Source organism: Terrapene carolina, unplaced genomic scaffold (genome assembly GCF_002925995.2).
Source record: "Terrapene carolina triunguis isolate 2854851 unplaced genomic scaffold, T_m_triunguis-2.0 Scaffold190, whole genome shotgun sequence".
NCBI lineage: Eukaryota > Metazoa > Chordata > Testudines > Emydidae > Terrapene > Terrapene triunguis.
This window is the reverse complement of record NW_020664541.1, coordinates 2,609,604-2,629,687: the sequence shown is the minus strand read 5'-3', so window position 1 is coordinate 2,629,687 and position 20,084 is coordinate 2,609,604. Positions and strand designations below refer to the sequence as shown.

At 44.5% G+C, this 20,084-nt stretch overlaps 1 protein-coding gene across 2 annotated transcripts in view; it reads left to right on the top strand.

The window, feature by feature from the left end:
* WNK1 (WNK lysine deficient protein kinase 1) overlaps positions 1–20,084 on the top strand; it is a 182,030-nt gene that overhangs the window by 71,406 nt on the left and 90,540 nt on the right. For both annotated transcript variants that reach the window (XM_024204658.3, XM_024204640.3), the window contains exons 3-4: positions 218–438; positions 2,402–2,559. In XM_024204658.3, coding sequence (XP_024060426.2) covers positions 218–438; positions 2,402–2,559 — 379 coding nt within the window. The remainder of the gene's footprint in view (positions 1–217; positions 439–2,401; positions 2,560–20,084) is intronic.

Below are 20,084 nucleotides of genomic sequence, written 5' to 3'. Positions count from 1 at the left end.
AATAGGGAGTGCTGACACTCTGTCGTGGAACAGTACTGTTCCAGAGCATCCAGTGCACTGAAATCGGTCCATTAAATGTAATAAATAGGCCACATGTAAATTGTAGTATATTCAGTAGTATACATTAGTTGTTTTTATACATTAACAGAATTAATGGTGAAAACCTAACGAATGAACCTGAAATATGTATTCCCTTTTACTCTGTTCTTTTTCTCAGGTATTTGAAAAGGTTTAAAGTGATGAAAATCAAAGTACTACGAAGTTGGTGCCGTCAGATATTGAAGGGCTTGCAGTTTCTGCACACGCGCACTCCTCCCATTATCCACCGGGACCTGAAATGCGACAACATTTTCATCACTGGCCCCACTGGATCAGTCAAGATAGGAGACCTGGGTCTGGCAACTCTGAAACGAGCCTCCTTTGCCAAGAGTGTGATAGGTAAGCCTATATTGTTTTTGGAGGCTGGTAGACCCAGTCCACTTACTTGGAAATTTGACTCTCCCAGCAGAAATTTCGCTCAAGTATACCCTTCTTAAAATACCTGATCTGAGCTCAGAAAAGTGATACTGGTTTTGCTTCTGAATTGTGGGGCTCATTCTGCTGTACTGATTAAATATCTTTTGTTGCAGGGTTTTGGTATCTGTGCTCCTAGTATTTGGATACAATCTGTGGAAGCATTTTGGGAATATAGGCTTATGATGTTGCCCCCCATGGCTTAGTTGAACACAGTTGATAAAACCATTGTAGCTGGATTATGGGATATTAAACCGATTTAAATCTGAAATTGTATTTATTGCCAATTTGTTTAAGTGCACACAAAGTGGTTTTGGTGACATACCTCTCCCTTTCTATCAATAATATATCTTGATACCTAGCTTAGCATCTAGCTACATACCCAAATCTGCTAGGTTGTCAATCTAACATTGTAGAGTACCCTATTTTAGTTTGAGCTAGTTTGAAACTGACACCATTGGATTATCCTAGAAAATTGGTTTTATCAACTTTTGTTCTGATAGTCTGCATTATATTCAGACTAACAAGGGAGCAAGGTGGTCCTTTTTAATGTGCTGCTAACACTGATTTAGTGTCAATATAGTTTATTAAAATACAGCAAACTTATATTGCTGAATGGTCTTTTACCTGTTCTCCTGAATACACTGTTGATATAAGTTTGCAGATGTTTTGCACGCTATCATTATTAAAATGTTTCCTGCTTCCTGACCAGGGTAGTGTTTAAATATTGACAGAAGTGGAAAAATATATAATGGCAGTATATAAAATTTCCTTACAAAACACATCCTCAGCATGTGTTAATTTTCTGCTTAGAGCTTCAATCATATCACTCTGTGTTCTTGCTAATAATTGTTAGCCTATGGTTAATTGGATATAATTGACTTCTGGATTATGGGTTGTGGGGAAGGATTAGGGAAGCTAGGTTAACTGATCTTCAAACAGTCTTAAATCTGGTTAGCTTGCAGGAAATAATTCACTGCTTAAAGTCTTTCATCTCTGGCTTGGAGGAGCCCTGATCATACAGTGCCATCTCTTCACTTGTGGAGAGTGTGCTGTGATTGGGGCAGTAGGGGGCAGTGCATTTTCTGCAAACTCTTTACATTGGGACTTGTTGAATCTCACGCTCTGTGCCTGTAACTCAATCTCTCTGTATTTCTAAGTATTTTTTGCCTGTAGGATGTTCCTCACTATTGCCTGTATCTGCAGTAGGCCTATAAAATATACTGCAGGTGAGAAGGTAAGTATGTGAAGAAAAGGGCTCTGGTGAGTGGCCTTTGCAGAAAATTACTTTTATTCATTCCTTATGAAGCTTTATCTGTAGTGACTGGGTTTTTCATTGCAAGGCCTTTTTCTGAACAGTTCCACTTCAAAAAGTAAATGGAGTGTTACAGGTCAGAGACTAGCTGTGGGCTCTTACCAGTACTACTTTTTTGCAGCAGAGGACAGATGGGTATGTTGCAACAAGCCTCATTGCCTCCTTTCTTACAGGGAGGAAAGGTAAGTGTGTCTAACTCTCCCTAGTATTTGGTTTGCAGTCTTGCTAGTCTTTTACTTTTTTCTCCATTTGTCTTCAATTTGATCTTCATCCCCTGATCCAATTTTTATTGTAGCCAAAGTTTCCCATTTCTGCCCTTATGTTGAGTAACATATGTGGAAAGCAGTCAAAATATGGACCCTCTCATCTAATTTCTTACAAAGGCCTTGCAGTGGGACACCCGTGGGGTACATTGATGCAACAGAGTGACTAAGGGTTTCCTCCCTCTTCTTTTTGCCTCCACTTTCTCTTCTCTCACAGGTCTGCCCGTCCGCTTCCTTCTGCGGTGAGTAACGCCAGCAGCCTCTGCTCGCTTTGAGACATTTAGAGTCTGAATCGTTCTTTTAATTTAAGGTACCCCAGAGTTCATGGCACCCGAGATGTATGAGGAGAAATACGATGAATCCGTTGATGTATATGCTTTTGGGATGTGTATGCTTGAGATGGCCACGTCTGAATATCCTTATTCTGAGTGCCAAAATGCTGCGCAGATCTACCGTCGAGTGACCAGCGTAAGTCTCCCATACCTCTCTGCTGATTCGAGAGCTGGTGCTACCGCTAACAAAGGAAGCTGGATAGCTTCATACAGTGCAAGAAGTAAAAAAGGCAAGCTGACACATCTTTAGGTGAAAATGTAGAAGTTACTTTGCTTAGCCCAACCTACGGAAATGCTAGAAGTGTGTGAACAGTGATCAAAGGAAAATCACTTACAGGATTTAATATGCTATTAGAAATCAGATCTTTAATACACAGAGTCTGTTGATATCCTACTTTCAGGTAAAACTACATAACAAGGTACTATATCAAAGTAAAACTCACTCCAATATCAGGATATTTTCTGACCCATTACAATTTTGTGCTTTTGCCTTGGAAGGGTAGTTTGAAACTTTAGTCTCTGGAATAAACAAACTTGGGTCACAAATCTAGGGAACTCTGGATTAACTGACTGCCAATGCAGATCCTCATATGTTTATTTTTGAGTCATTGTAAGTTAATACTTTACTGCATCCTAAATTGCCTTTGGCTACTTTGCTGCTGGGCCCCTTTCCATAGTTGACCACTGGAAATCTTTTACATTATCAGCAGGTAAGTAGCTCACAGAATGAAGTGAAACAAAGGTGCCAAATGGAGTGCTTGTAAACGTGTCACTGGACCAAACTAGGGAGGTTTGTTTGCCACAGACATTCAGATGGTGATATTTGAATAGTTTAAGCCACCAGCCGTGGCGCCAAATCAAGAGTATAAGTTTGAGAAGTTGGGAATGATAGGACCTCCAATTCAATTTGTGTTTCAGTGGTGGCTTTTTTTAAGTATAACATGAAATAGTTGAAGGTCTCCTAATGAGGATAACACTGCTGTCTTGCAGCATGCTGGATAAGTAATCAGTCTTCAGAGCTAAATATTCAGAAAAATAAGAATGAGGGGGTGATAGTAATCCTCAGAATTGGAATTTCTGGCATCTATAACTGGTCTGTCTTGATGGATTTTTGAAAATCAGATAAGAAAATTTTGAGTTTGAAAAAAGAACTTCCAATTGGAAGTAGAGAACCTTGTTGTTTGGTTTGCCAACCGATGATTTCCTTCGTCTACTGGTGGGAACCCGACGAGTTTCCAGGTGTTTTCTTGTTAATCTTGTGGTATGGCTTTAGAGATGGGGTGAGGATTTGTGAATGAAGTGCTTAGCTTTGGATGAAACACCAATACAGTCCATGCTCCGAATGCCTCACAATCTAATGGGCGGATAGTGAGAAGACAAAATTGACTGACTAGGAAACGCTGAAGAAATAATGTGCAGAATCTTTTTGATTAGATGATATCCCAGTTGCTCCTTCCCACCTGAAGTACCTAAGATTTATGAGGTTGCTTCCAATTTGTCTTTTTTTCCATTTGGCCCGTCATCTGGCTTGCAAGTGTTAATTAATGTCATGTAGCAGTAACCCCCCCCACCCCTACCCTCCAAGAGGGTTTTGTGTCCTTACTTGAAGGATTGATTTATTTGGACACTCTCACAAGATTGTGCCAGTCTAGCAATGCAGGAGATACCGGAGTTGTTTGATTTACTTGGTCTTGTAGCAAATTGGGGAGGGGGAAAAAGTACCTTTATTGCATTCCCTTAGTCTCAGCCAGAATACACATTGCCTTGGATGTGAGCCTGTGGGTGAGAAGATCTCCTGGATGACCTGCTCAATGCAGGATGACCTGCTTCCTAAGGGAGATGGCTGCACATAAACACCCTCAAAGTGTACTGGCTAATATAGGGAAGGTATGTGTTAAATGCAACATTGTAGCTGTAGTTATGAACCTACTGTCTTGCTAAGGGAGTCCTGACCTTTTTGTTCTCTTGGGTGAAGGCAATAGTCAGTAAGGCCCTACATGTTTTTTGACACTGTGTGCAGCAGGCTGCTTATGTTCATCAAAGACCTTTCCAAGAGTGGTTACCAAAGCAAGTACTGCAGCACATCCCCCAAAATGGGGAATTCCTCTTGTAGACCGAACCACCAAGTACTCTTATCAGTGGATACCCAAACCCTGCAGTCCTAGACACTGCAGCACTGACCTGGGATGAACTTACTATTCTTGGAATTTCCATTGGGCTTCACATTCCTCCTCTGTCACTTGTATTAATGGTCTACGGGTATATCTACACTGGAGTTTGAGGCTTCTATTTTTGCTAGCTGCGATCGAGTTAGCATGGGTATGTCTACCTAAGATGGAAATTATATTCCCAGCTCCAGTGTAGACATACCCTAAGAAAACTGCTTGACATGGGATTTCTTTAAATCTAATTACCTGGTGAAGGTGGAGTTGGTAGGCAGACCTGCTAATGCTCACCCAATACCTAAGAGTCGTGTCGTCATTCTCCCCCCCGCCCCCAACATCAAGATTTTTCTATAGCAAAATCAGGTGCCCTAGGTCTCTACCTGGTTCATAACAGAACACTGCTGCAGGAGTTTGGGATTTGCATTTGGGTGGCCCAAACCATGCTGTACCTGTGAAAAATGCTTCTGTTTTATATTAGAGGGTTTAAACTTGTGTGAAACAAGGCAAAGGATTTCCTGCGTAAGTTGGGATTCTGGCCCATCTTGAGTATCCTACAGAAATCTTCGGTCAATAGCCAGCTCTTAACTCTTTTAGGATTTAAGTCTTTGTGCTAAACTCTTTATACGGTCTTATCAGTAGGGGACCTCTTATTCTACTTATACTTTGAGTGGCATAACTTTGTCCTCTAGCTAGCTCTACATTGCCTTCATTAGTTGGAAGAGGTTTTCCTCATGTTTTATGAACCTCCCTTTGAACCTCATCTGAGATTTGTGGTTCTTTCATCCACAAGGTAGTTTTTGGATAGCAATCAACTCAACCAGGAGCATGGGAGAGCTCTCCATCTTTAATCTTCTGTAATGACAAGGTGGCTCTGTGCATCTGTCCTAGCTTTTACAGGAAAGCCTGTCCCCATTTCAGCTAACCATGATATCTCCTTTGGAGTTTTGGTCCAATCTAGAACAGGAAGGGAAAAGCCTGCTGCTACCCATTGGACTTCAAGAGCAGCCCTCCTCTGTACTTAAATCTGAAATATTCAGGGGAATGGACAATCTTTCTCATTTTCTTTTTTTTTTTTTTTTTAGGGTTCAAAGAAAATCCTCAGGCAGCCAGATTCATCATGGATAAGGCTAAGATTTTGTCATGGTTATTTTTAGTAAAAGTCACGGACAGGTCACGGGCAATAAACAAAAATTCACGGAAGCTGCGATCTGTCTGTGAATTTTGCTGCTGGGGCTCCATGGTTTCCCTTGCCACCATGGTAGCTGGGAGCTGCAGGGCTCTCTCCCCGCTCTCCCCACAAGGCTATCGCTTGTCGCTGGTCGCTTAAGGGGGGCCACCTGAAGAGGCTGTTGCCTGTCGCTGGAAACCTTCAGGGGGGCCCTGAGGGGGCTGTTGCTTGTCACAGGAACCCTGCCAGGGCCCCGCTGGCTGCCAGCTCCAGTCCTGCAGCCCCAGGGGCTGAAGCAGAAAATGTCTCAGAGGTTTCTGGAAGTCACTGATTGTGTGACTTCTGTGACGTCCATGACAAATGTAGCCTTAATCATGGATAATTTAATCAGGTGCAGACTCTAGAAGGCCTACAAACCCTCAGAATTTCACTGGCCAGTATAAATTAAAGCTCCGTCTGCCAGAGCCATGGCCATCATCTGGGCTGGAGAGGGGAGATGTCAATAGACAAGCTTTGTAAAGCTGTAACCTGGTGTTCCCTGTGCTCTCACTCTCACCATGCACAAATTATGCAGGTAGTTGTGGACCCAGCCCTTGGTTGCAGGGTATTTAGAGCAGGGCTTCCACAAGAAGCTTTCTTCATGGGGAGCAGCTGAAGGATTTGGAGGTTTCTATTCCTTCTTCCCCTGCTTCTTTGCTCTCAAGCTCCCTCTTAAAGTTGAGCCTGGACTCTCTTGTTCTCCTTCCCTACTGTGGGTTTTCAGTTAGTGCTTTCCAGAATCTAGTATGTGTGTGCTGTCAGACTGATCTACAGCAAGGCATGTTCTCATTTGCTGGGTAACTTGCTTTCTGTGGTCCAGTTGAGACAGGGCCATGAACTCTAACACTACCAGGCTTTCCAAGTTCAAGCATTGTTAGGAAGGTAGAGTGGGCAATTTGCAAGAATCACTCTGGAAAAGTGGAGGGGGGGAGCCCTCAAGGCGGGCAAATCCTTGATTGCTCAACATGTCAGAGCAATTGAGGAGGAGGAGGAGCCAAACCAAGCACAGAAAGCAAATTAGCTGGTAAGTGAGAATATACCTCTGACCCAGTGGACAAGATCACTTCAGATGGGGTTTTGTCTGTAACCTGCTTGGACAAGTGGGTTGGTGTTCAAGTTTTCATTGAATACTCTCAAGTTGTATCCAGGCTACTGTTAGTTTCTCCGTTACTGTGTGCTACTGAGTGGACAGCAGGCATGCTTAATTTGCTCTTCCAGCATTTCTTTCTGGCTTTGCTTCCTCTTGGTTTAGTTAGATCTCATTCCTAAAGGAGTATCTTAGAATGCGAAGAAGAAAACAAATGCTCTGCTTGTGTGGCAGCCCTATCAGTAGTTCTTCTATGCCAGACTCCTGAACTAGTGGCTACTTTTAATTTTTAAAGATCTCCTGGTTTTCCAGACCCCCAGTTGTCAGGTAATGAAAGTGTTTCACATGTTGAAATGTCTCAGACCTGGTTAGGCCCTTTATGACCTTTAAACAAGAACTTATTTCAGCAATGTGGTTCTCCTGTTTTGTTTAGGGTTTTTTTGCCTCCCAGATGTGGCATCCCTGGAGCTAAATCTCCATGTCTGCTCTCAATCGCTATTCTGGGCCTCTGCTTGCCACTCATTTATCCCCTATGCTATATGCAAAATTGATTTAACTGAACCCAGTTTCTGACAGGGACGGTCTCTGTGGAAGTTTCTGATAGTCAAGATGTCCTGCCAGAATATCACTGAACTACTACTAACCTTATTTGCTCTCTTTTCTTCAGTTTTTTCATATAGTATTTGAGGAAAACAAACTGGACACATGTCTGCCTCTTGTGGGCCTAAAGCTAGTTGCTAATGTGACATTCATTTCACCCTCAAAACTATTCTTCCAAGCCCTAAAAATTCCTGGCTGAGAACATACAGAAGTTCCTATGACTGGTTCTCCCCCGAGGTGCCACCTGGAACTGGGGTACCACTGAGCTCCTGCTCCACCAGCCTGGGCTCCCACTCACACTGTACTGCTGTGACAAGCTACAGAGCCCTCCAGCCTGCACTTTCACCAGCACACATACAGGTAGGGGGACACCTAGCTGCAGTTACAAGCAGGCTTTCTGACCAGCCCCTGCATGGGAAAGCTACACCCAGCTCCTCTGGCAAACCCCCCCCCCCCGGAGTATAAACCCAAAATTATACTGTCTTGCGCTGTACAGGAGACTGTTCAGCATAAGCTCATAAAATTTACCCCCTCCCTCAATGTGGAGAGGAATATCAACAGCTTTTTGCCCCTGAGTTATGATTCCCACACTAGTTTAGATCAGGGGTTCTCAAACTGGGGGTTATTACATGGGGGGTCGCGAGCTGTCAGCCTCCACCCCAAACCCCGCTTTGCATCCAGCATTTATAATGGTATTAAATATATAAAAAAGTGTTTTTAATTTATAAGGGGGGTGGCACTCAGAGGCTTGCTATTTGAAAGGGGTCACCAGTACAAAAGTTTGAGAACCACTGGTTTAGATAAAGCAAAAATAAGTTTATTAACTACAAAACATAGATTTTAAGTGATTATAAGTGATGATAAACAGATCAAAGCAGATTACCTAGCAAATAAACAAAAATCGCAAACTAAACTTAATATACTAAATAGATTGAGTGTGAATAGCAGATTCTCTCCCTAAGAGTTGATACAAGCAGGCTGCAGATTCTTTTGGGGCAAGCTGCACTTACTTTACAGCTTGGAATCCGCAGGTGTTTCATTCACAGGCTAAAAATCCCCCCAGTTCAGTCTCTTTTCCTCAAGTATTTCCAGGAGCCCTCTTGTGTGGGGAGTGAAGAACACCAGATGATGTCACTCCCCGCCTTATATAGCTTTTGCATATGGCGGGAACCCTTTGTTTCAAAGCTTGGTTCCCAGACCAGTCTGTGGAAAAATACTGACATCCCAAGATGGAGTCTGGAGACATGCGGTCACATCACATGTCTTTGTAGAGTCATAGTATCTATTACTTGGAGGCTGTCTGTAGCCTTCTCAGGAAGGCTCCCCAGGTGGGAGATAAGCTTCTCCTAAGGCCAATTGTTTTTCCTAATGGCTCATTGCCCTGAATAGACCCTTCCCCACCCACTATCTAGACTGAAAACATCTTGTCTAGTGGGCGTTACCCCATTGTAACTACATTTTGAAATACAGATACATAGTCAATATTCATAACGTCAGATACAAAAATGATACTTGCATACAAACAGGATAATCTTATTCAGTAAATCGTAATCTTTCCAATGACCTCTCACCTGACTCGTCTTGCATAAAATACGTTATGTCATTATTATATCACTATCACTGTAAAGAATATGGGATGCAGTGTCGCAGTTCTTTTAAAGTAGATTGTGCTGTAGGTAATAGTGCTGAATAATCGAGGAAGACGAGCTATCCTCCAAGATCTAGGTAAGTACATGTATATCCTTCTGAAGAAACTCTAGGAATTATTCTGTTCCCACTAAGGCATGGTCTGTGCACAAGCTGCTGTTGCTGTGAAGACCTAGGTTCAGTTTTTTGCAATGTTGTGGGGGAATGCCCTCTGGGGCGAGGTTGGTTGAGAGGTGGAGAAAACAGTGTTAGCATGCATTACATTTGGGCACTTTTTGAAAAGTGAAATTAGTTTGGTCCCAACCTGGTCTTTAGTGGACACTCCTCCATGACCTACAACTTTCACACAATTCTGTACAGTTGACACCATTCTCAGTTTCTGTCTGGGAAGGTCTGGAACTGGAATAGGAATGCTGTGTGTCATTACTGTGATTCTTTGGTGTAGAGAGAGATGAGTGAAGCAACTTGGATGGCACTTAGAGCTTTTGTACTTTCCCAAGAAATTGTCAGGGAAGTCAGCTTAATGCAAACTAAAATTCAGTTAATATCTTTAAATAAGAGATGGAAAGAGACTTGGATGAAATTAACTTCTGTTGTTGCATTTTGCTATATAGGCAGTAAGGGTGGAAGAAGCAGGAGCAGAACTACCTCAGACACTAATTTGTGATCCTGTTGCACAGAAATTATAAGGGAAAATTAGCCACCTTTTAAGACGTGTGCATTGATTTTTTCCTTCAAATACAAACATGAGAGCTGTACAGAAGCTGGAGTAACCTTACAAAGGTAGAAAGATCAGGAAAAATAACTTGTAAGTAAAAATGGACTTTGCTCTTACTCACCTCCCAATACATTTTAATTTGTGCAACTTGGTTCAGTGCAACAAGTAGAGTAACCCACATACTACTTCAGAAGGGAACAGGACTCCTTTAGCTAGAATTGCAGGCATGCCAGCTTTCTATATCTTCTGTTGGAGTTCAGATTTTTGCAAAGACTTCAAGTATTACTGAGAGAGTGGTAGCAGATTCTTCGTGTTTGTGAAAGAGAACTTGCAGCTGCTTAGAGGATTCAGTTACTTGTAAAAGGACACTCTGTCCTTGAGCTTCCTGCATTGTATTGTTCACCTTGAAAATTCATATGCCATCAGCTAAGTGTGTTAGGTATTTGTCATCACATGTCCATTTTGTGTACTCCAGGTTTCATTAAGTTAGGCAGTGTTTTTCATCTCTAAAGTGGCCTTAAGAGTTTGGAAGGCTTCAGTATTCCATGTGGGAGACCAAGGGCTGATTGTGTAAGACTTCATTACATTTTATAGACAGCCTGTTGAAATGTTCATCACCAACTTGAAATAAAGTAAAATCTGGTTTACAGACATGAGAGTTCATGCTCTAGGATCCACTAATGAAAGAGTACTGTATGCATAGAAGATCAGGGGCTTTGTTCTTTTGTAGAGTCATAGGTCCTTGGTGCTATAACTGGGTGGAGAAGGACCATGAAAGGAGGGACAGCAGTGAAAAGTGGGCCATTTCCCTGGCTGGTGGGGAGCAGCATAGCTCCTTGGCTTTGTGTTTGGTATTGTCAGTTCTAAGTTAATGTCCTAGTTCCTCTAACACTGGCCCATTTTTCTCTGGATAGAAAAGCATTCCCTAAATATGGCTCATACTAGTGAAGTAAATTCTGGGTAGTGAAAATGAAGACTTGTCCCTGTGCTACACCTTAGTAGTGAAATGGATAGTGTGAATCATGTTTAAAATGAGTTTGATTAACAAGGTTTGGCTGCGTTAACTTTAGACAGTCCAAAGTGTTAAGCCTGGTTGTAAAACGCTTCTTAAAAATAGCTGTGGATGGTGTAAGTGGCCAGGCAAACAAATGGTTTAAGCAGTTTTTAAGGCTATTTAACTTGACAGATTCTGTTGACTGTCGAGGGTTTTCAAATCCAGTCCTGAGTGGTGGTGATTTTGAGTAGCTCTGTGAGTGGAGAGTAAAATCGACTTCCTAGGCCTACCATTAAATTATAAGGTACTCTGTAAAGCAGGCTGTTCATGGTTACATTGCCTTCCTCTTTCTGTTTTACTGTTACTAGACCCCTTCATTTTTTTTGTTGTGATGGTGCCCCATGGCCCAATCAAGATCTGTGCCTTTACAAATGCTCAAATAGACATGTTCTGTTGCCCAGCGAGCTTCCCATCAGTGAAGTGGCTGAGGTGGGGAGAAGGGAGCAGGATTCAGCATTCCTGGGACTATTCAAAACAAGTAGGATGGCCTGTAGCTAACTCCCTTCCCCCTCAAAAATCTGCTATTGGTACCACTATCCATATTTAATTGAATGGGTAAATGGGGGAGAATCTATGTATAGTGGGAGAAGTGAGAGAGCCCTATGTCATTCACACAACAGAGGGAAAGCTACTCCCTGAAGATGTGATGGGAGGAAAAGGGCCCACCAGCCACTTCTTTAAGTTGATTTTTTTCTGAAAAGCAACTCTAAAAGCAGTCTTATAAAGATCTGTGTTAATGATTCCAATCAAGTGTGTCCAGGTTACAAGTCAAAATGTCTTGTCTTAGTGCCCGGCCTGCAAAGTCAGCCAGATGTCAAAGATTCAACTTGAGCTCTTTCTGGCTCACGTACCACAACTACTAGATTGTGTGGACCAATTTTGCCCTAAGTTACACCTGTGCAGTACTACCAAAAATTACTTTACAGCAGCCAAAGTTGTGCTAAAAACCTCATATACCAGATAAGGTGCTTCCCTGTACAAAAGAGCATAAATTTGGAGATTGGATATGACCTACATGAGGGAAAGCAAAACAAGAAGGGGCTTTGTATTGTGCTACATAGTCCTATGGAGACTATTGAATTATTAAAAACTTGGGCTAAAACTTACTAATACAAGTGCCTAAAGCAAGATTCCTAAACCTATATTAAAGGAACTTTAAAGAAGTGGCCTGAGTAATCCAGGTTTCTTTGCACTTAATGGGAGTTGCAGGTGTCCAACACCTTTGAAAATCTGGCCGCTTTGAGGTAGGAGGTTACTTTTAGGCACCCATGTTCAGAAAATGTTGGTCATAAGCTGTGCAGCCCTGCTGTCTTCATATCCTGCTCACACCTGTGCAGTTCTGTTGTCTTCACTGTGGCTGCACAGATGTAAGTGAGGACAGTATTTGGCCCTGCAGTTGGAAGATAACACTTCCAGTGGTGTGAGCCAGAAGAAAAGGTAGCTTGGCTCTTGCATAGCTGCTGGCTTTGCAATGCTAATAGAAATAAGTAATGAAATTGTTATTGAAATCACCAGACTGAGTAGTCAAAAAGAGCAGATTGGCTGCTTAAAGTGCTTTGTTAAAAAAGTCACTTCTCAGTTTAGTACCATAATCCTAAAATGCTGAAGTTGGGCCACAGACTTAATGTAGTTTACTCCTGGGGGAATTGTGCACATCTGCAGACGCGAGGAATTAATCTGTCTTGCACTACTTTGTATTTTCCAGCATAAAATACATTTTCCCTAAGTGCTGCAGTTCAGCCTTTTGCCCACCAGAGGCTGCTGTGGCTCCAGAACAGCAGGCATGAATGAAGTTGGATGTTCTGGCGCCACAGCGGCCTCTGGTGGGCAAAAGGCGGAACTGCAACACCTCTTAGGCAAAATATATTTTATTCAGGAAAATACAAAATTCTATGCCCAATGCTGCAGAATTCTCCTAGGAGTAGAGTTCATCACAGCATCCTGCCTGCAGAGCCAGGTTAGGACAGCGTGGGGCACACAGGGCTGCTGGGGGGGGGGGGGCCAGAACGGGGGGTAGAGAAGGGGGGGGGGGGGGGGGGGGGGGGGCAGAGACCCATGGGGATGAGGGGTGCAGGGACAGGGGCAGACGTGCCTGACTGAATGGGAGAGGCTTGGGGTCAGTCAGGTCCTGTATGGGGGAGGCTTCCCAACACCCTAATAATAGCCCCACCTCCCAAGAAAGACCTCCCACCCACACCCACACCATCCTGGTTCACTCCTAGGCTCCTTCCCTCTCCCTCAGCTCTTCTGTTACCCCTGACTCCCCCAAGCCTTTGCACTGCTTCTGACAGGTGCAGGAAACACAGTTCTGTATTGTAATTTAAATGAATTACACAAAGTTCTGTATTAATATGCCTTGTAAGGAATCTATTTGTCAAAAAAAAATTCTGGTAATTTTTTTTTGGTCTGTACAGACATACTTACTGACAGATATTTTGAAATAAATTACCAAAATAATTGTAATTGGCATGATTATATTGTGTTGTTTTGACAAAATATGCAGAATTTTGCAGAATTTTCAAATATTGTTTGCAGAATTTTTAATTTTTAGTGCAGAATTCCCTCAGAAATAGTAGTTGTTCCTGCCTCATTCCACGAATACAATTACATGTACAAAGAGAATAGCTTTCAATAAACACCCACACCTCAAATCTTTGGAGGCCCTGAAACAAGGTACATAATAAAATTCGCCAGAATACTCAGGCAACCTTTTCATCATATTTCCCTCTGTTTATTTGGAGAATTATCTCTCGAAATTAAAAATGGCAACTTTATGTGGACAAGTCTGTATCTTTGAAAATTATATTTGGCCTTTTTTCTGTGTCCAGAATCCAAATTGTAAAAGTTATTGAAATGCCTGCTTTAGTAGGGGATTTTCCAAATGAGTGCCTTAAAAGGACGTTTTAATCTGGATAGGTAGTTTTCCTCTCTTGTAGATTGCAACTCTGGTCTTGCATGAAATCACTACAGGATTCAACTATCTAAGCTTAACCCTTTCTGTCCTCAGCAAAATCATACAATTACTGTTTTTGCTTCTACCTCTGCTGGTAGCTTCCAGAGGTTTTCTAACAAAGGCAGTGTTAATTTGTGGCTTTTAATAAGAAGGAAATTCCTCTTCAGCTGTTTTTTGAGCATATTCCTGAAAGTGAGGACCAATAGTGATATCAGATGTTCCTCAATCCCATAAGGAAATGGGTGAATCACTTTGAGTGATGTTTACAATGCAGCATAGGAATCCTGTAGGATCTTATCTTAAAAAGGTCTGAAAATAGAATATACCTACTAAAAGCTGCCAAGAATATTACTAATGTAATGGATTTTCTAGGAGACTGTCTTTGATAGAAACTTTAAATGGCTGTTAGACTGGGCTGATTTCATTCAGCTGTAAATCCACCTCATCCATTCCTGTGGCTTTACTGAAGACCCTGTTTTCAATAAATTATACTCTATAACTTCACTTTTAAAACTAGTTCTAGAATATGCTTTTTCTGTCATGGTTGTAGCAGAGCAGAGTATGTAACCAGATAACTCAGTTTCCAGAATGTATAGGAATGCTATAGTGACTGAAAAGAATCCAGGAAGGCTTGCTTCTAAAAGTGTCTTAATGCAGTGACTCTAAATGTATGGTACTGAAACTAGTGTGTGTACTTTCTTTTCCTTTCGAAAAGTTTTATAACTTATTAGAATCCCTACGACTGGGTCACTTGTGATCAGCCCAGGGTCTGCACAATCATGTGTCCCAAATCCAAAAGCAGAGGCATTTATTCCTTCTTTTGGTGCCATATGGAAGGTTAAAAGCTGAAAACACAACAGATTGTTAAACTGGTCCATTTTATCTTTGGTATCCCTGTAAGACTGAACACTGGAAAGTCAAACACTAGTCCAGCTTTCCAAACTCTAGTCACTTCTGTTGCAGTGAAAGAACTTGTCCCTTAGTACCCTGTTACCCTGAAGGGCCTTGTTTAGAAGGGTATGTCTACACTACGAGGGTAATTCGATTTTACTTAAATCGAATATGTGGAATCGATATTGCAAAGTCGAACGTGTGTGTCCACACTAAGGACACACTAAGGACAGTAATTCGACTTTGTGAGTCCACACTAACGGGGCGAGCGTCGATATTGGAAGCGGTGCACTGTGGGCAGCTATCCCACAGTTCCCGCAGTCCCCGCTGCCCATCGGAATTCTGGGTCGAGCCGCCAATGCCTTCTGGGTAAAAAAAATTTGTCGTCATCCGTCCGTCACTAACGCCCTCCCTCCCTCCATGAAAGCGCCGGCGGGAAATCAGTTCGTGCACTTTTCTGGTCAGTGACAGCGCGGACGCCACAGCACTGCGATCATGGATCACGCTGCGACCATCGCTGCACTTGTGGCCGTTCTCAACACCTCGCAGCTTATCATACACCTTTCCCTGAGGCAGATGCAGAGAAATCGGGCGAGGAGGCTACGGCACCGCCGTGAGAGCCTGAAGTCGGAGAGTGGCACAGAGCTGTCAGAAACCACGAGCCCCAGCGCCCAGGACATCACGGTGGCAATGGGGCATGTGGATTTTGTTGAACGGCGATTCTGGGCCCGGGAAACAAGCACGGACTGGTGGGACCGTATAGTGCTTCAGGTCTGGGATGAATCCCAGTGGCTGCGAAACTTTCGCATGCGGAAGGGGACTTTCCTCGAACTTTGTGAGTTGCTGTCCCCTGCCCTGAAGCGCAAGGACACCCGCATGCGAGCAGCCCTCACTGTCCAGAAGCGAGTGGCCATAGCCCTCTGGAAGCTTGCAACGCCGGACAGCTACCGGTCAGTCGCGAACCACTTTGGTGTGGGCAAATCTACCGTGGGGGTTGTTGTCATGCAAGTAGCCAAGGCAATCGTGAAGGTACTGCTCCCAAAGGTAGTGACCCTGGGAAACGCGCAGGTCATCATAGATGGCTTTGCCGCGATGGGATTTCCAAACTGCGGAGGGGCTATCGATGGGACTCACATCCCTATCCTGGGACCGGACCACCAGGCCAGCCAGTACATCAATAGAAAGGGCTACTTTTCAATGGTGCTGCAAGCACTGGTGGACCATCGGGGACGGTTTACAAACATCTACGTCGGATGGCCGGGCAAGGTTCATGACGCTCGTGTGTTCAGGAACTCTGGTCTGTTTAGACGGCTGCAGGAAGGTATTTACTTCCCAGACCACAAAATAACTCTTGGGGATGTGGAGATGCCTACAGTCATCCTCGGGGACCCAGCCTACCCGCTAATGCCCTGGCTCATGAAGCCCTATACTGGCGCCCTGGACACAGAAAAAGAACTGTTCAACTACCGTCTCAGCAAGTGCAGAATGGTGGTGGAGTGTGCTTTTGGCCGTCTCAAAGGGAGATGGAGAAGCTTACTCACTCGCTGTGATCTCAGTGAAACCAATATCCCCATCGTTATTGCAGCTTGCTGTGTGCTCCACAATCTATGTGAGAGCAAGGGGGAGACCTTTATGGCGGGGTGGGAGCTAGAGGCAAATAGCCTGGCTGCTGATTACGTCCAGCCAGACAGCCGGGCCATTAGAAGATCCCAGCGGGACGCCCTGTGCATCCGGGAGGCTTTGAAAGCTAGGTTCCTGAGTGAGCAGGGCAACCAGTGACTTTTCAGTTTGTGGACAGAGAAGCTGAACCTGCCCCCGTTTCTTTGCCCAGTTCATTTTGACTATCCTCTCCAGTTACATACCCCCTTCACCCCCTTCCCCTTCCCAAAAAATAAAATCATTTCGATTTTGTTAATGAACACCGTTGTCTGTGTTGCTGTTTTCGCGGGAATATTTTAAACCGGGGACGCAGACTGTGGCGGGGGGCGGGTTCAGTGTTCTGATGCAAATGATGCTTCTAAACTCCCGGAATGCCAGGCTCCGCACTGGTGGACTGGTTATTTCAATGGAGAACATGAAAAACACCTCCCAGACTGACCAGGGTAACCAGTGACTGCACTGTGTATGTGTCCTGATGCTGGACCTGACACCGCCTCTGTACCCTGCTAAAGGTCACTGTCCTGCCCAATTACCAAGCCCCTTCCCCCCCTCCAGACAGACTCTCCCTCAAAAGAACCTGACTGAAACAGTAATGGAGAGAAACAAACATTTTATTGCGAACCAGACATGAAACGTGGGGTGTGAAACTTGGACGGGGGCTTCTGTGAGGTGGGTGGGAAAGGACTTATGAAATTTTGGGGAATGTCAGCCTTCTAGTGCTAGAGCAGTCTGCAGGGGTTGACTGAAAGTTTTAACGGCCCTTGCCGCCCCTCCTTCTTTGGAGTTTGGGTGAGGGTGGTGTGGGACTTGGTGGCGGGTGAGGGCGGTTACAGATAGACTGCAGCGGGGCTCTGTCCTCCTGCCTCCGGTCTTGCAGAACATCCACAAGGCGCCGGAGCGTGTCCGTTTGCTCCCTCATTAGTCCAAGCAGCTTTTCAGTAGCCTGTTGGTCCTCCTGACGCCACCTCTCCTCCCGTTCCATGACTGCTCGGTGCATTTGTGACAAGTTCTCCCTCCACTGTGTCTGCTGGGCTCGGGAGCAGTCCATTAGTTCTGAGAACATGTCTTCACGCGTCTTCTTCCTCCGCCTAATCTGCGCTAGCCTCTGGGAGTGTGCTGAGAGGCTGGGTTGGGAGACAGTCGCAGATGTGTCTGTGTGAATTGTGAAAAGGGAGTGAATTCCTGAGACAGATAAATGAAATTGTATACAAAGAACCTAGTCTTTCTCTGTGAACAAGACCATGCACTGCACCTCTCACATGCGCACTCAGGACAAGGTCGAATTTTCGGCCGTCGCCTTCAGTGCCTGTGGACTTGCGGAGGTCTTGGACTGTTCAGAGAACTGTGGCTGGAGACCTGAACTTCTGGAGCGGGCAATAATGGTAAGCCGCAGACTTGTGGCTGCTTAAAACCCCAGCAGTAGCACTGGCCTCCTTTCACATTGAAAGCAATGCCAGTCTCTGCTGCCAGCAATCAGGACAGCATCAACTCTGCCCCTGTCCCACCCCCTCGCGGCTGTCCCAGGGAAAGATCCCTGTATGCTGCCCCTCTCCCTCCACCGCGTGGCTGTAAAGCAGTCCCAATACTAACATTCCCCTCCCTAATTCAAAGCAGGGCGTCATGAGCGACATCACCCTCCTGAGGATCCCGGACACCCAGAGAGAACGCATGCTGCGGGAAAGCATGCAGAAACCGGGGCCGTATGCCGCCATGCTATGTCGGGCCATGATCCCGGAGTACTTGATTGTGGCGTGGAGGGGGCATGTCTGCTACCACGGAGGGCCCACTAAGATCGCCCTACCCCGGAACCTGATCAACAGGCTTGAGCTCTACCTCCACGAGACCTACGAGGAGTTCTCCTACGAGGATTTCTCGTCGATCCCCGGCCACATTGACCGGATTTTCGCGTAGGTGCACTGGGACTATGGAGTGGAGCGTCTTGGGCCTGGGAATCATGGAGTAACGGACATTGTGAAAATTTTTTAAAACACTTGGGACTAAATTGAGAAGAGCCCAAGACAGAGAAATCATGAAAACCCATTTGTTACCTTTGTAAATATTCCTGTTTTGTACCTGATTATTTTTTTACTAGTTTACAGAACTTTTATAAATGTACATTGTTAATAGTATAAATATTACCGTTCTGTTTTAAATAATGTTTACATGTTTACAGCACTTACTGCTTGATCCTTCCCCTGATTCTGTGTCCGGGGTAAGGGATGGGGACGGTTGGTACGGGATCTCGGTAAGGGTGATGAAGAGCTCCTGGCTGTCGGGGAAATCAGCGGTGCCAGCGCTGTCGACTGCCTCGTCCTCCTCATCTCCTTCTTCATCTTCCTCGTCCGCTGTCATGTCCGACGAGGAACCGGCCGCGGACATGATCCCATCCTCGGAGTCCACGGTCAGGGGTGGGGTAGTGGTGGCGGCCGCTCCCAGGATGGAATGCAGTGCCTCGTAGAAACGGGATGTGTGGGGCTGGGATCCGGAGCGTCCGTTAGCCTCTTTGGTTTTTTGGTAGCCTTGTCTCAGCTCCTTGATTTTCACGCGGCACTGCGTTGCATCCCGGCTGTAGCCTCTCTCTGCCATGGCTTTGGAGATCTTCTCGTAGATCTTAGCATTCCTTCTTTTGGAGCGCAGCTCTGAAAGCACGGACTCATCGCCCCACACTGCGATGAGATCCAAGACTTCCCGATCAGTCCATGCTGGGGCCCTCTTTCTATTACATTGCACGGCCATCTCTGCTGGAGAGCTCTGCATAGTTGCCACTGCTGCTGAGCTCCCCTCGATGTCCAAAGAGGAACTGAGATTCAAACTGCCCAGACAGGAAAATGAAAATGAATTCAAATTTTCCTGGGGGTGTGGCTGGTCAGAGCATCCGAGCTCGGACTGCTGTCCAGAGCGTCAACAGAGTGGTGCACTGTGGGATAGCTCCCGGAGCTATTACCGTCGATTTCCATCCACACCTAGCCTAATTCGATATGGCCATGTCGAATTTAGCGCTAATCCTCTCGTTGGGGAGGATTACAGAAATCGATTTAAAGAGAGCTTTATGTCGAACTAAATGGCTTCCTGGTGTGGACGGGTGCAGGGTTAATTCGATATAACGGCGCTAAAGTCGACATAAAAGCCTAGTGTAGACCAGGCCGAAGTATTTTGGTATTGAACCTCACAGTGGAGTATGTATTTGAGAGCTAGGTAGTGAGGCATTGTGTGCTGTTTCCTGCCTCTAGTCTTTAATGTTGATGTTGCAATGCCCTATTTTGGGACTGGTTTTCATCACATTATACACTAGTCAACGACTGTGCTGTCTTGTAGGCCGCAGTTAGAGGAGATGCTGAGATTGGTCTGTTTCCATTTAGCTGAAATGTCTCTGGTTAGGTTTAGGGAATCCATGATTACTTCAACAAATAAACTGATTTCTAAAGGATTTGAATTATAAAGAATTTGTGCATTTTAAAGCAAAACTTTAAAATACAAAAAAGCTCTGAATAGCTCCTCCTGTAAGTTCTTGTTGTGCTTCTGTAACATAATTAATTACTCCCACCAAGCCACACAGTTTTCTGATTAATTCATAATGCTAAATATTCAGCCATATGGAAGTTTCAAGGCATAACTTCAATTTGTAATTTACATAATGTCCTAATGCCAATACAAATAATGAATGTGGTTCTCATAAATCT